The sequence below is a fragment of the Pogona vitticeps genome, chromosome 6 (assembly GCF_051106095.1).
Source record: "Pogona vitticeps strain Pit_001003342236 chromosome 6, PviZW2.1, whole genome shotgun sequence".
In the NCBI taxonomy this organism is placed as follows: Eukaryota; Metazoa; Chordata; class Lepidosauria; order Squamata; family Agamidae; genus Pogona; species Pogona vitticeps.
In genome coordinates this window covers 55,964,410-55,978,854 of record NC_135788.1, presented here as the reverse complement: position 1 = coordinate 55,978,854, position 14,445 = coordinate 55,964,410, and the positions used below count along the sequence as shown (strand labels likewise).

General features: G+C 41.1%; 2 protein-coding genes and 1 long non-coding RNA gene across 21 annotated transcripts in view; 2 read left to right on the top strand and 1 right to left on the bottom strand.

The window, feature by feature from the left end:
* PIGA (phosphatidylinositol glycan anchor biosynthesis class A) overlaps positions 1 to 2,499 on the bottom strand; it is a 49,430-nt gene extending 46,931 nt beyond the window's left edge. For 15 of the 19 annotated variants that reach the window (XR_013537329.1, XR_013537332.1, XR_013537330.1 and 12 more), the window contains exons 1-2: positions 2,361 to 2,499; positions 28 to 817 (exon numbers count right to left, since the gene is read on the bottom strand). Coding sequence is in view for 8 of the 19 variants with exons in the window: in XM_078377425.1 (XP_078233551.1) it covers positions 28 to 748 (721 nt within the window). In the remaining 11 variants the exon portion in view is untranslated. Of the gene's footprint in view, positions 1 to 27; positions 818 to 954; positions 1,085 to 2,360 lie in introns of all 19 variants that reach the window. The other 4 variants (XR_013537339.1, XM_078377429.1, XR_013537334.1 and 1 more) reach the window with 3 other exon arrangements.
* LOC144583525 (uncharacterized) overlaps positions 1 to 14,445 on the top strand; it is a 359,409-nt gene that overhangs the window by 298,685 nt on the left and 46,279 nt on the right. The gene's annotated exons all lie outside the window — the stretch shown is intronic.
* CHST14 (carbohydrate sulfotransferase 14) lies at positions 3,809 to 9,262 on the top strand. The gene has a single exon (XM_073003569.2). The coding sequence runs from the start codon at positions 3,809 to 3,811 to the stop codon at positions 4,928 to 4,930; it is 1,122 nt and encodes a 373-aa protein (XP_072859670.1). The 3' UTR covers positions 4,931 to 9,262.

Genomic DNA, 14,445 nt, shown 5'->3' with positions numbered 1-14,445 from the left:
CTCAAGATTAGAGTTAAACCTTATTACCTTTTCTATATACAAGTCTGCTGACAACAACAACAGTTATTGTGTTGCTGCCCCATCTAGATGCATCTGGAGTGAAGTCAGTAGGATCTACAGCATTAGGGATAACAGATACTATCTGAGGATTCAGTGCCGCTCTCAATACAGTGTTCTCTTTGCTAGTGTAAGAAACACATATTATGTGGTTTGTATCACATAGTGATACAGTCAAGAGTTTATTTGTAAGCACCGAACTCACATCAGCAAATCCAAAAAGGGAGTGGTCTGTAAAAACTGTCCGTAGCTGCATTGTCTTAGCATGGAACAGCGCATCATGGGCCATTGCAGAAAATGAACTATGTGCATGGACAATGCTGATTCTTTCCCGTACAAATATATACCTGAGCAGTGGCTGACTGTGGAAGAGAGTTGTTGCTGTAGATTGGTTATACATGACTTTTAATGGCAAATAATAGACTTTTAATCCATTGGTGAGGTAACGAATGCCTTTCCGGTCTTCATAAGCATGAGTGACTATGATAACCTTATGTCCTCTTTCAATCAGGCATTGTGAGAGTTGGTAAATGTGGCTTTCTACTCCTCCCATGTTTGGATAAAAAAAGTCAGACACCATGCATATACTATGTATTTGATTTGTACATGCTGAACTCTTATAAGAATTCAAAGTTGAGGAAGAAATAGAAGTCAGAAGCTGTCCATGATTTCCTATCCTTCTGCAGGCCATATCAGTCCATATAGTAGCAATCAGTCCATGTGGTAGCCATTCAACATGAAGAATCAGCTCATTCACTACCTAGGAAGCAAATAAGTAGGGAGAAGCACATTACACATTAAGGTTAACAACCCTAATTACTTTATAAAGATTTTCATATAAAATAACAAGGTTTAACAGCACAAGCTAATGTAGTGTTATACAGAAGTAAAACATACCTTGTTCAAGAACTCCCATCCTTGATAGGTAGGTTAGATTCAGATTTAGTCTTATCCTGAGACGACCTATCTGAATCAGTGGAAAATGTCATAGATTTCAGGCTTGTCTGCACATGGCAACTGGAATAAACTGGATCAAACTGAACAGAGTCACTAAGTGGTCTGATATGACTACCAGTGTAATCCTCACATACAAAAGGCACAAAGACCTTAAGCAACCCTATTTGGTCCACAGCAGTTTCCTGTCAATTTGCCAATATCATGTGGTGATTTAAAAAAGAGGGTCACATCACAATACTGGCAAATTCCTTGGCCCCTGTGGAGGGGCCAAGAAAGTGAACAAAATGTTAAAGTGTGTATTAGAACAACAAACATGCACTGCATAAATTTAAAAACAACATTAGCTGTGTTTATTGCAAATTAGGTATATGTTTCAGATATGTGTACCTACCTTGACTTGGATTTCTGCATTGAGCAGGGGGTTGGACTCAATGGACTTATGGACCCCTTCCAACTCAAATATTCTATGATTTTATGACTGTATATATTCATTGCTCTAATACACACCTAATTTTTCCCCACTTTTTCAGCCCCCCCATCCCCACAGAGCAGAGGAAGTTTTTTTAACCAGCATGTGAAGTAGCTGTCTTCACAATATTGGCAAATTAAAAGAGGACAGCTCACTTTGGCTCACACGTATTGTGTGAGCAAAATGGAGTAATCCTATCCACACTAAAAATGTAGAAGACTCTGACATGGACTGTAGGACTCAGGACTCGTTCCAACAAAGATATAACCTGATCACCATCTTTAGGAGCAGACCAGTCTGTTTATACAGCAGACAGAACAGCTGGTGCAGTCACCCTCTTACTCTCAGTAGGGCTAGAACTGGATCCAATCCAGCCGCCTAGAGTGGTCTTAACCGACCAGATAGGCGGGATATAAATAAAATAAAATAAAATAAATAAACATGTCCAATTGGGATTGCAGCAGTGGATGAAAGCAAATAGCAGTTTTGGGGAATTCTGCATGATTTCAAGAGCTTTATGAGCTAGAAATTGAGCTCAAAGCACCACCGGCACAGCAACGGTAAGTACAATTAAGCATGAAAAACACCACGGTATGCATACTTATTCGGGAGCAGTGGGGATTACTCAGAATAACTGCCACGCAGTTCTTTCTCACAGCAGCGTGAGTATCGAGTACTTAAGTAGCTAAAAGCCACACAGCCTGATTTTGGCACATCATGGGGTCTCCACCTCCCTCATCCGAGAATCTCAGTACAATTCATTTATCACTGGACAACAGAGATACACAAGGGGCAATTTTCTATTTAACTTAAAACGACCCTCCATCCTGTGGATCTTTTCGAACAACTCCTACAGTTTTCGGTTCCGATCACTCACCTGGTCTAAACGCAGTCATAATCTAAGTCGAACATATTTCCGGATTTACTTGAGGCAAAAACGTCCAAAACCACCCCTCTTACACTAAATAACCGCACAACACGTCAGGCTCTTCGGCGCACGCAAGACGACTGTGCAGTCAAGAAACACGTGCTTGGCCACGTGGGTAATGAAAGCCATCCCGAAGGCTTGTGGGGCTTTTCGGGAAGTCCGATCTGAGGGGTCGCTGCCGCCCGCACGAAAGCGGTGTTCGATCTCTGATGTGCTCGTACTGAGCGCGTAGATTTCCTATCGGCTGGCTAGCATGCCAGGAAAGGTTTCAAACTGTGCCTTTTTCTAAGATACAATTTGCAAGACTCCCTTTGCTTCGTTGCCCTGTGTCACTAGGGCGCTTAACTCCTTCGAATCAACTGTCTTTCGCAAGATGCTGGGAAGGGTGGGATCCAGTGGCGCTTTCCAGTAACCGCAGTTCTCACTCTTCCTGCCTTTGGGTGTCGCAATCGAGAGAAACAGACTCGCTTGGCTTAATCCGGTACTGTCCACTGCGCTGCCCCGAAGAAAAGCGCAGGCCAATACACGGAAAGATGGAGGCGCGTATCTCGGGCGGAAGCAGTTGTTTCTGCCCGTCTACTCCAGCATCCCCGCCCCGGACACTGCGTGGACAGACACTGGCTCTCGCTGCGTAAAACGGCGAAGAAAAAGGATGGGCACAGGCCGCAAGCCCTAAACATCTACGTGGAGTTTCATCCTTGGGGAGTGGGGGACGGCCTTTCTTATCCACCGCTTCCTTTCGCCCCCAACCCCGCTTTCTTTCTCACGTCACGTCCTAAGGATCAGCGGACCGCCCTCCCGGCTTACAAAGCATATTGCCAAGCAGGCCTCGTACCTTGGAACTAGCCCTGTACGTAGCAGATTGGGCTGCGAAAAATCATCTTATTCCTTAGCAAAATCTCTGTTGAGGCCCACTAACTTCTAAAAAGTCGAACAGATCCACCTTGTTTATTCCAAGGGTCTTTTCAGCTCCAAACCCGTGCTTCCTCGGGTGGACAAGAGACCTCGTGTTCAGTACACAGTCACACGCAACCGCTACAGCGACGTCTCCTTGCCCGGGTAAGCCCTCCCAGCAAAGCCGTCACTGCCGGACAGCTGACTTTCTCGAGTCCCGGGAAGGAGTGGCATCCGGTCCCTTCCCGCAGCTGCCCTATAGACGCAGAGGAAGCTCGAGAACAGAGAAGCAGCTGATACTGTCACAGGGAAAGTAACTTGTGAGACTTCGGCCTCTTATCTTTGCTTTTCAGAAAAATGTAGCGCTGCTGGCCGAGATTGATCCAGGGAGTTACAGACAAGGATCCTCCTGAGGTACAACCAGGGCCTTGCACCTCCCACCTGTTAGAACTTTCTCTTTTACCTTTGAACTTGTGCTGTCACTGCGCACCAACACCCAGGTAATGTTTTTACATCCCCTCATGCCTATTGTAGGAAGAGGCAAAGAGATGGGGACCACTTCTGCAAGGCGAGCCACAGTATCTGGCAGAACCCGCTTTCGTGGCACCAGTGGTACCATTGTGTTGCCTTCTATGTTGATGTTTGGTGTGATTGTGGCCTCCAGTGGCCTACTCCTCATGATCGAGAAGGGGATTTTGGCAGAGGTAAAGCCTTTGCCATTGCATCCCTCCCGTGGACAGCTGACACCCTGGAGGAGAATTGGCAGTGGCAGGGCAACATCAGCAACGGAGGATGTGGGTTATCAGGTACTGCAGGATATCCGTAATAGGACCATTTATACCATGTGCAGGCAAAAAAATATGCCACACAGTATCTGGGACCTCTCCGTGGGACATAGGAGAACACTTCTCAAACACATTTTGGTTAGTGACAAATACCAATTTTTGTACTGTTATGTCCCCAAAGTTGCTTGCTCCAACTGGAAACGAATTCTTAAAGTTTTAAATGGTGTACTGGAGAATGTTGATGTGAAGTTTAAAATGGATCACAAAAAGGACTTGGTTTTCCTAAGTGATATGAAACCAGATGAGATCCATTACAGACTGAAGCACTATTTCAAGTTCATATTTGTAAGGGACCCAATGGAAAGACTTTTATCTGCTTATCGGAATAAATTTGGAGAGATCAAAGAATATCAGTTAAAGTATGGTGTGGAAATTGTCAAAAGGTATAGGAAGAACCCTGGGAAAACCCTGGGCGATGATGTCACATTCTCTGAATTCCTTCAATACCTTTTAGATGAAGAAGTAGAGAGAATGAATGAACACTGGATGCCCATATACAATTTGTGCCAGCCTTGTGCTGTGACATACAATTTCATTGGTTCCTATGAAAGATTGCATGAAGATGCTAATTATGTCCTTGAAAGGGTTCAGACACCCTCTTTTATTCGATTCCCAGAACGACAAGCATGGTATAAGCCAGTGACTACTGAAACTTTGAATTATTATCTGTGTAACACTCCTAGGGGGCTCATTAAAGAGCTGATACCAAAGTACATCCTAGATTTCTCTTTGTTTGCTTACCCTCTTCCAAATATTACCAGTGAATTTTGCAGACAATGAACTTTTCCTGCTGTGAAACATGTTCTATGCAATTTCTTGATATATACTTTAAAAAAATATTTTAAATGCATTGCAATATATGTTGTCTTTATTCAAAAAGTGTCAAGCTTTATATGTATATTTACCACTCAGTTAAGTACAATGTTTTTCTTTTATTAACTGCCTTCCCTCCCTTTTCCCTCCCATTTTATAGTTACTCAAATATCTACAAAAGGACAATTACATTTTGCAAAAAAATTGTAATATTAGCAATAAATTGTAAAGGGGATCAAAGGCATCTCTGGATTTGCAGATTTTCACTCACTGGTCTATAGTATCTGTCACTTGAGTGCAGCAATTTGAGATTGTATTGTTCATTTCAATGTTAATTCACAGTTATGTTCATAAAATATTTTTTCTTCTTTGTCTTCTTAGTAAGGATATTAAAACTGAAGTTCTATAGCTATTAATGAAGAAGCATAAACTCATTTCCAAAGGACCTGTTGCAGAAAAAAAATAACAAAGAGTACTGTGGCTCTTTGAAGACTTTAAAGACAAGTATTATAGTTTGAATTTTTTGTGGATAATATTGAAAATCATCATATGTCCGAAGTACTACCCAGAATTTCAGATATTGAATCAAATGCATATGATGGATATATACATCTGAAGTTCTGGATACTATTTCATCCCAGTACATTGGCAGAAGCTGTAATAATTCTGTTGGGTTTTGTTGTTCCTGTTCAACAAAGTGGACATACTTTCAAGTTGGCATGCATGAAATCAAACTGTAAATCAAATACTGTTTTAAAATGTTGTGTGATTGAATGTAAGTCTCTGATTCTAAATATTTGAACTTGCATGCTCACTGTGTGGAATAATGTAGCCATAATGTATACACTGACACAGATGTTTACTATTTTAAACAGTGGTGGATCTGCTATGAAACTAATGAAGCTTAAGTTTTAAGTCCCCTAATTCTGGAGAGTCTCCAGAAGTTACTTTAGTCCACATTTAAAAAAATTCTTGTGATCTGTCATGGAAAACTCCCATTATGAATCAGAATATCATGAGGCACTTTGTGAAAGGCTTCGCTGAAGTCAAGATATATTATATCTCTAGCATGTTCTCTATCAGGGAGGTTACTTGATCAAAAAATGAGATCAGATTAGTCTGGCAGGATTTGTTCTTGACAAATCCATGTTGGCTTCTAGTATTTACTGCATTTTTTCCAAGGTGCTTGGAGAGTGGCTGCTTTATAATCTGATCGAGAATTTTCCATGGCATTGATGTGAGGCTGACCAGTCAGTAGTTCCCTAGTTACTCCTTTTTGCCCTTTTTGAAGATTCGGACCACCTCTAGTCATCTGGTACTTCACCCATCCTCCACGATTTCAAGAAAATAAGAGACAGTGGTTCTGTGATCTCTTCAGCAAGTTCCTTCAATATCCTTGGATGCAGTGCATCCAGCCTGGGGACTGGAATTTATTTAAAGTAGCAAGATACTCCTTGACTGTTTATCAATCTCAAGCTGCAATCCTATTCCCTCCCTTTATACGTCACATTTGCCTGGAGGAGTATAGAGTGTCTTTCAGGAGAACAAGTACAAATTGAGCACTTCTGCCTTTTCTTTGCTATCTGTTATAATTTTCTCATCCCCATTGAGTAGGTGAGCCAGTTTCTTTTCTCTGTCTTTTGCTATGCAAGGAGAGGGAAAGCAGGGATCAAAGCAATCCTATGGGGCTTAGAAAGCAGGGATCAAAGCTATCCTGCACCCGCAGCTGCAAGATTGCTTTGACCCCTTTTTCCCTTTTCTTGCTAAGCCCCGCAGGGCATAGCAAGAGGAGGGAAAGCACAGATCAAAGTGATCCCACAGCAGCTGGAAGATTCCTTTGATCCCTCTTTGATCCCTTCCCTCCTCTTGAGGCATAGGAAGAGGAGGAAAGGGGAACCAAGCCATCCCCCAACCCCGGGGGTTGGATTCCCTTTGGGCAGGCTTTAGCAAGCCACCCAAAGGGGAAACAAACCGCTCTCTGCTTATGCCCCCAAGGAACAACTGATCCGTGGGGGCATAAGCTGATAGGGAACGAAGGAACAAATATAAAAGGGTTATATTAATTGCTTCGTATTCATTGGGGTCTCTGGACCCCCAAGAATACAAAGCAACAAATATCTGACGAATCAGGGATATTTAACAAATATCCTGATTCGTTTTTATATTCGTTCCCATGTCGACTCTTAGCATCTGTTTAGCTCATTCTCAGCTTTTGCCTTCCTAATGCCATCTCTGCAATTGTTTGCTACTTAACTGTACTTTTCCTTTGTAGCCTGGCCTTCCTTCCACTTCCTTTAGCATTTATATCTCTCTTTTTAAAGGTTTTCATTTCCTCTCTGGGCTTTCTCTGTAGACATATTGCTCTCTCTCTCTCTCTCTCTCTCTCTCTCTGATGTTAGAATTGTTTGTATTTTTGTCTTTAGAATTTCCTTTTTTAGAAACCCCCACCCATCTTTGACTCCTTGTCATGTTAGGATTTCATGCCATGGGACTTAGCTGTTATTGATCTGAGTTTATTAAAATTGGTTTTCCTAAAGTCTTGAATATATGTGTGGCTACACTCTGCTTTTGTTCATGTTGACATTAAGAATTCAAGTAGAACATAGCCACTATCACTCAGAGTTCCTCTTGCTGCCACGTCTTCCACCAAGGCATCTCTATTGGTTAGGTTCAAGTCAAGGATTGCTACTCCTCTGGTTTCTTTCTTCAGTTTTTGTAGGAAAAATTATGAGCCACACAAGTCAGGAATTTCTTGGAAGGTCCATATTTGGCAGAATTTGTCTCCCAACAGATATCAAGATAACTGAATTCTCCAATTACTAGTACATTGTATTTCTTTGAAATTCTTGCAATTTGTTTTTCAAAAATTTCATCTGCATCTTCTTGATTGGGCAGTGAGTAGTAGACTCCAACTACCATGTTCATTTTGGTTTTTGTCCCAGTTATATTGATCCAGATACTCATCCACCAGTATTTCTATGCAGGAATATGTATTTTTTTACAAATAGTATTATTCCACCTTCCTTTCTATTCTTCCAATTCTTTTCTAACAATTTATATCCTTCAGTTACTGTGTTCCAGTCATGAGAATCATCCACCGAGTTATCAAGTCATATTTACCCTCCTGAACTGCATACTAAACACTGGAGATTGTGTGATTTGCAGCCTGCTTTATTTCCTACATACTTTCAAGGTTATTATTGGGCCCCATCAGAGGTGCTAGATCTGTTCCTCTTTTTGTACATACACCTTCATCTGTCTTTACCTCTGAGCTTGGGTCTCACTTTCCCTTCCAATTCAGTTTAAAGCCATCCTGATGTAGTTCTTCATGCTGTGGCCAAACACATTCTTCCCAGCTCTTGTGAGGGAGAAACCATAACTATCACTTATCAGCAGCATATCTTCCAGAAAGCTTAGCCTGTGGTCCTAAAAACCAAATCCCTCACAATGCCAGTGATTCATTTGAACTATATTTCTTTCACTTTTTATTCCTCTTCTATTGGTAGGATGGACAAAAAAACTGTCTGGGCCCCAAAGTCCGACATAATTTTTCATAGCTTCTCTTGACTGTGTTATTTTTTCCCAGGTGGATGAGAAGAAAGGCATATGTATCTGTAGGTTTTATGAGTTATGCCAGTCCTTCCATCATGTCAGGAATGCGTCTCCGTAGAGAAGTTAGCGGTTGCTCAAACGCCACAGTGGTGATTTTGAGGCCCTTCTGTGTGTGCTTGCTGCTCTTTGCAGAGACCGGTGTGGTTTGGAGATGATGGAGGACAAGGAAAACCTGATCCCCGGGACAAGCCAAAAGGACCCGGTGAAAGCCAAAAGTCGCTTGTGCCCCAAAGGTTATGACCAGGGGCTCGTGGGGTTTTCCATGCCCCTGTGCCTCTTAGGACCCCCTCCACGTCTCAGGGAGAGGCTGCCTGAAGACAGAAAATCTAAGAAGAAAATGCAGGTATGCAGAAGACCTATTTGTATTTACCGCAAAGCCAAAACAGAAACCGAAAAGCACAAGAAATCCGGCCTGCACCCCAAAGTGTGGTGATGAGAAGGATGATGGACTTGAGTGTGATTGTGGACATGGGCCAAACAGAACTGCCCTGAAAGCAGCAGACAACATTGTTTCCTCCTCACCCACCAGAGAAGGCTCGGGCTTCTGAGGACATGTGCTTCTACCTATAGAGCTTGCAAAGCTATCCTGTATTGCATATGTTTCTAATACCCCTGAAGCTTAGATGTTTGCTTTACAATACCCTTGTAATATACTGTCTTTTAATAAAGACCCTTTATTGTACCACACCTTGTTCATATTTGTATAAATTTATAATAGGTTAAAACAATTATTTATTGCAAAGATTCAGCACAGATTTGCAGGTGAAAAAGAAAAATAAGTCATTCCTGTTTCCCAGTGAAAATCAGTGGACAGCATGATCACTGAGATTTCAGACATTTGAACTCACATCAGAATCAGGTCATAAACTCCTTACAAAAATCCAACATAATAAAACGGCAACAAAATATGTCCACGTGCAACCCTACAATAAAGAGTGGTCCAGACCCGACCAGATAGGCAGGATATTAAACAAACAAACAAACAAACAAACAAACAAACAAACAAACAAACAAAAATAAAAATAAAAACGTTATTGTTATTATTATTATTATTATTATTGTTGTTGTTGTTGTTGTTGTTGTTGTTGTTATTGTTATTGTTGTTGTTATTGTTATTGTTAATAATAATAATAATAATAATAATAATAATAATAATAATAATAATAATAATAATAATAATAATAATAATAATAATAATAATAATAATAATAATAATAATAATAATAATAATAATAATAAGCCAGATTAAATCTTAACTGAGTTTAGCAAAAGTCTTCACCCTTGGATAAAAACTGTTTTTAAATCAATTTGTCCTTGTTTTAATACATCTATATTGTCTTCCTGATGGCAGTAGTTCAAGCAAAGAGTGTCCAGGATGGGAGGCGCCCTTTATAGTACAGTATTTTGTGGAAACATCTCCAGTCAACAGAGACAGAGATGAGACAAAGAAAACCATTTTCCTGTTGTTGTTGTTCTTGTTATTCTTGTTGTTGTTGTTATGTGCCATCAGGTCACCTCTGACTGATGGTGACCCCATGAATGAGCAATCTCCAAAATTCCTGTCCTCAGCTGCCCTGTTCAGCTCTTGTGAACTCAAACCTGTGGCTTTCTTTATGGAGTCAACCCATCTTGTATTTGGTCTCCCTCCTTTCCTGCTGCCTTCCACCTTTGCCAGCATTATTGTCTTTTCCAGATAATCCTGCCTTTTCATGATGTGCCTGAAGTAGAATAGCCTCAGCTTCAACATTTTTGCCTCCAGATATAGTTTAGGCTTGTTTTGATCCAGGACCCATTTTTTTGTCTTTCTGGCAGTCCAGGGTATCCGCAAAGCTGTCCTCCAGCACCACTTTTCAAAAAAATCAATGTTTAAACTGTCCAGCTTTAACATCCATACATGGTGATCAGAAATAAAAGACTGTGGATTATCTTGATCTTGGTCTCCCGTGACACATCCTTAAACTTGATGATTTGCTTCATTGCTGCCCTTCCACGTCTCAGTCTTCTGATTTCTTGGCTGCAATTTCCATTTGGATTGATGATTGATGCAAGGTATGCTAAACTATTTAAATTCTTTTATTGTCAATGCTAAAGTTGTACAGGTCTTCTGTAGCATGATTTTTGTCTTCTTAATATTTAGCTGCAGCCCTGCTTTGGCACTTTCTTCTTTCATTTTCCCTAAAAGTCATTTCACGTTGCTGCTTTCTGCCAGTATGATGATGTCATATGTATATCTTAAGTTACTTCTGATGTTTCTTCTACCAATTTTCACTCCTCCATCTAAATCTAGTCAGGCTTTCTGTATGATATGCTTTGCTTACAGATTGAACAAATAAGAGGATAAAATGCATCTTTGTCTGACACCTTTGCCTATAGGAAATCATTCTGTCTCTCCATATTCTTGTCCACAATACAAGTTATACATCAGGATAATCAAGTGCTGAGGCACACTCATTTCTTTCAGAACAACCCATGGTTTCTCATGATCTAAACCAGTGGTTCTTAACCTTTGTTACTCAGATGCTTTTGAACTGCAACTCCCAGAAGCCTTCACCAGCAGCTGTCCTGACTGGGGTTTCTGGGAGTTGCAGTTCAAAAGCATCCGAGTAACAAAGGTTAAGAACCACTGCTGTAGTCTATAAAATCTATATAGACTGATCTTCTGAAATTCTTTGGTGCTCTCCAGTAGCCAGTGGATATTTGCAATATGATCTTGAGTGTATAAGGTGAAAGCTTTTGTTGCAACACCTTGAGCATCCCTTCTTGTATGGGAAGTTAAAGCAATGTCCCTATAGCTATTGAGCTGCTTGGTATTCTCCTTTCCATATGTGTTGCCATATTCTTGTTAGCACTTTGACAGCTTCTGTCTCAGTGGCTTGAAACAGTGCTTTTTGGTCTACCCTGGTAATTGATTTCTTCCTAATGCTTTCAGGGCAGCTTTCACTTCGCTTTCTAGAACTGTAGGTTCTTCATCATAGGATTCCTCTTCAAAGGAATCTGTCATTGTTTTATCTCTTCAGTACTGTTTTGGCTTCCTCTTAATTTTCTCCTCATCAGATTCTGTGCTTCCCTGTGGTCATTAAGCACTCCTAATCTAGGCTTGAACTTCCCTTTGATTTTGTTGTTATCCTCTATTTATTTGCACTGGTTGTTGTTGTAGCAGTTCTCTTTCTATATGATAATCCTAGAAAAAAAATACATTGCTTTATACTTCGATAACCCATTTGGAAAGTCCTTAATTGCTTTTAATCTATTATGGTGGTGCAGAACAAAGGAGATCCTGATGCCGTGGCTGACAAAGAATCTTTGACAGTAAGTATCGTGACCTATCTCTTGCTTTAAATTTACTTATCAACACTCCTGCGTGGCTGAGGTAAGTTGTCTAAAGAGCTCGCAGGGCAAGGATACAGGAACAGCAAAGCATAGGATTCAGAGATTAAACTCCTTTGAACTAGCTTTGTCTGTGCCAAATACACACAGGAGATAGTGAGGGAATGGGAAAACAGCTGCTTTCCCAGGATTCAAAGTTCATCTCTTCCTGCTCTGAAAAGTCCATATGCATCTCAGTCTTTTAAAAGATTTGAAAGAGCCCCGTGGCGCAGTGGTTAAACCGCTGTACTGCAGCCAAAACTTTGCTCACGACTTGGGGTTCAATCCCCGGTAGCCGGCTCAAGGTTGACTCAGCCTTCTATCCTTCCGAGGTCGGTAAAATGAGTACCCAGCTCGCTGGGGGGGCAGTGTGTAGCCTACATAATTAACTTGTAAATCACCCAGAGAGTGGTTGAAGTGCTATGGGGCGGTATATACAGTAAGCAGCACACTTTGCTTTTGCTTTTTAAAATATGACTTCACTCTCTTCATAATGGAACAGAAAGGAAACTGAAGAAGTGTTCCCCTCACCCTGTATGCTCTCTGCCTGTTCTTGCACTTGTTGCAGGGTTAATCATACAACAAGGACTTGCCATGGCAGGGGAAACATGTATGCAATTTCCTTTCCATAAAAAAAAACACTTAAGTTTAGCAGCAACAGCAACTGATTTTGGCTATACAATTTCAGCTTTTTTATAAGTAAAGTTGCAAAGGTAAAGTTCTAAAGGAAGATAAAGTGCCAAATGCCTCAGTGAAGATGCAGCAGTTGCAGAATAACAAATCTATCCTTACAAATCTATCCAAGTGCACTTACATAGAATATCAGCTTTAGGTTGATTTTATGCTTAAACTGGGCAAAAATGAACATACAGTAGTCACATTTTTTACTCTGCATGTACATAAACATGCAGATTTGTGTCCACCTTCTGAATTTTTAAATTCCATGGTATTGGGTAATTACTCAACAGTCTCTAAAGTTTCATTTCTAGGCAGGATATTCAAGCATGTGGTGGCTTCTCAGCTCCAGGAGTTCCTGGATGAGACAGATTATTTCAGTCTGGCTTCAAGATTATCTATTTCAGTTTGGCTTTCAGTCTGGCTTATCTAGTTCAGTCTGGCTTCAAGCCTGGTTTCAAGGAATGGTAGACTATTTTGGTAGATGTCCTTTTCTGAGAACTTTAAAGGGTGTGTCTGTATATGAATATATATGAATATGCCAATTCTGCTGGACCTCTCAGTCATCTATGACATCCTTCTTGGCTTTCTCTTTGGGATGGGACTTGGAGGCACTCAAAAAGTGGTGTTGGAGGACTCTTGATCAACACCCTGGGCATTGGTCTGTAGTGCTCCTCAAGGTTCTGTCTATTTAACATATACTTGAAACCACTGGGAGGGATTGCAGATGACACCAATTCTGTTTCTCTGTTCTAGCTATATCCAAGGAAGCTGTTTCAATTCTAAATTGTTGGCTGCTGTCAGAAAGGGACTAGATGAGGATGAATAAACTGAAGGCAGAGGTATTTCTGGTCAGTTGAAAGGCAGATCAGGGAATAGGAATTTAACTTCTGCTGGATGGGAATACATGCCCCCTGAAAACACTGAAAGAAGCTTGACTGTGCTCCTGAGTTCGTCTCTGAATCTAGATGCCCAGGTTTTAGCACTGGCCAGGAGTACATTGTATAATTAAAACTAGTGCACCAGCTGTGCCGATTCCTTGAAATGTCTATCTGAATACAATTACACATCCTTTACTTACATCCCATTTGGATTATTGTAACATGCTTAATGTGAAGCTGCCTTTGGACATGGTTTGAAACTATCAATATGCCACTGCCAGTTTGTTAGTAAAGGTGTTACAGGAACTCTCCTGTTGCACACAACTCTCCTGTTGCAGCAGGTTCACTGGCTTCTCATCTGTTTCTGGGCCCAATTCAAAGTGCTGTTTTTGACCTATGAAGTGCTGGTTTTCCAGGTGGGCTGCAGGAAGCAGATCCTGGAAAACTAGCAGTGCAGAATGGTGAGGTCCAAACAGCAAGCAGTCTCTGGTGCCAGTTCAGAGGCCTCCTTAGCATGGCAGTAGGAGGCTTCTGGGTGGTGGTGGCTGAACCCTTTTTTTTACTGTATTTACTCCATAAGATGCACATACTTTCTCCCCCTCTCTTTGGGGGGGGAAGTATGCCTTATGGAGCGAAAAATACAGTATATTTATGTGATTGAATTGGTTTAAATCCTAAATGGTAAGTGTATTATATGGTTTAAAATGTACCCTGTGTTCCATTGTTCATAAGGGTAAACTGTAAAGTCTTCCCTCATCAGTCACACTTTTCTTAGGGGGGAGGTATATGTCGATTGGGCCTGCCACTCAGGCTCAAGAGCTTATTTGCATGAGGCTATGAGACAGCTGAAGAGGCAGAGTTGATTGATACAGTATATGAGGCTTGGGTGAAGGAGCAGGAATCAGAGAGGGATGATATGGGGATCAGATTGGAATCAGATAGAAATAG

What these genes read in the sequence shown, in the direction of transcription:
- CHST14 (XM_073003569.2), top strand. Translation starts at nt 3,809, where the DNA reads ATGTTTTTACATCCCCTCATGCCTATTGTAGGAAGAGGCAAAGAGATG.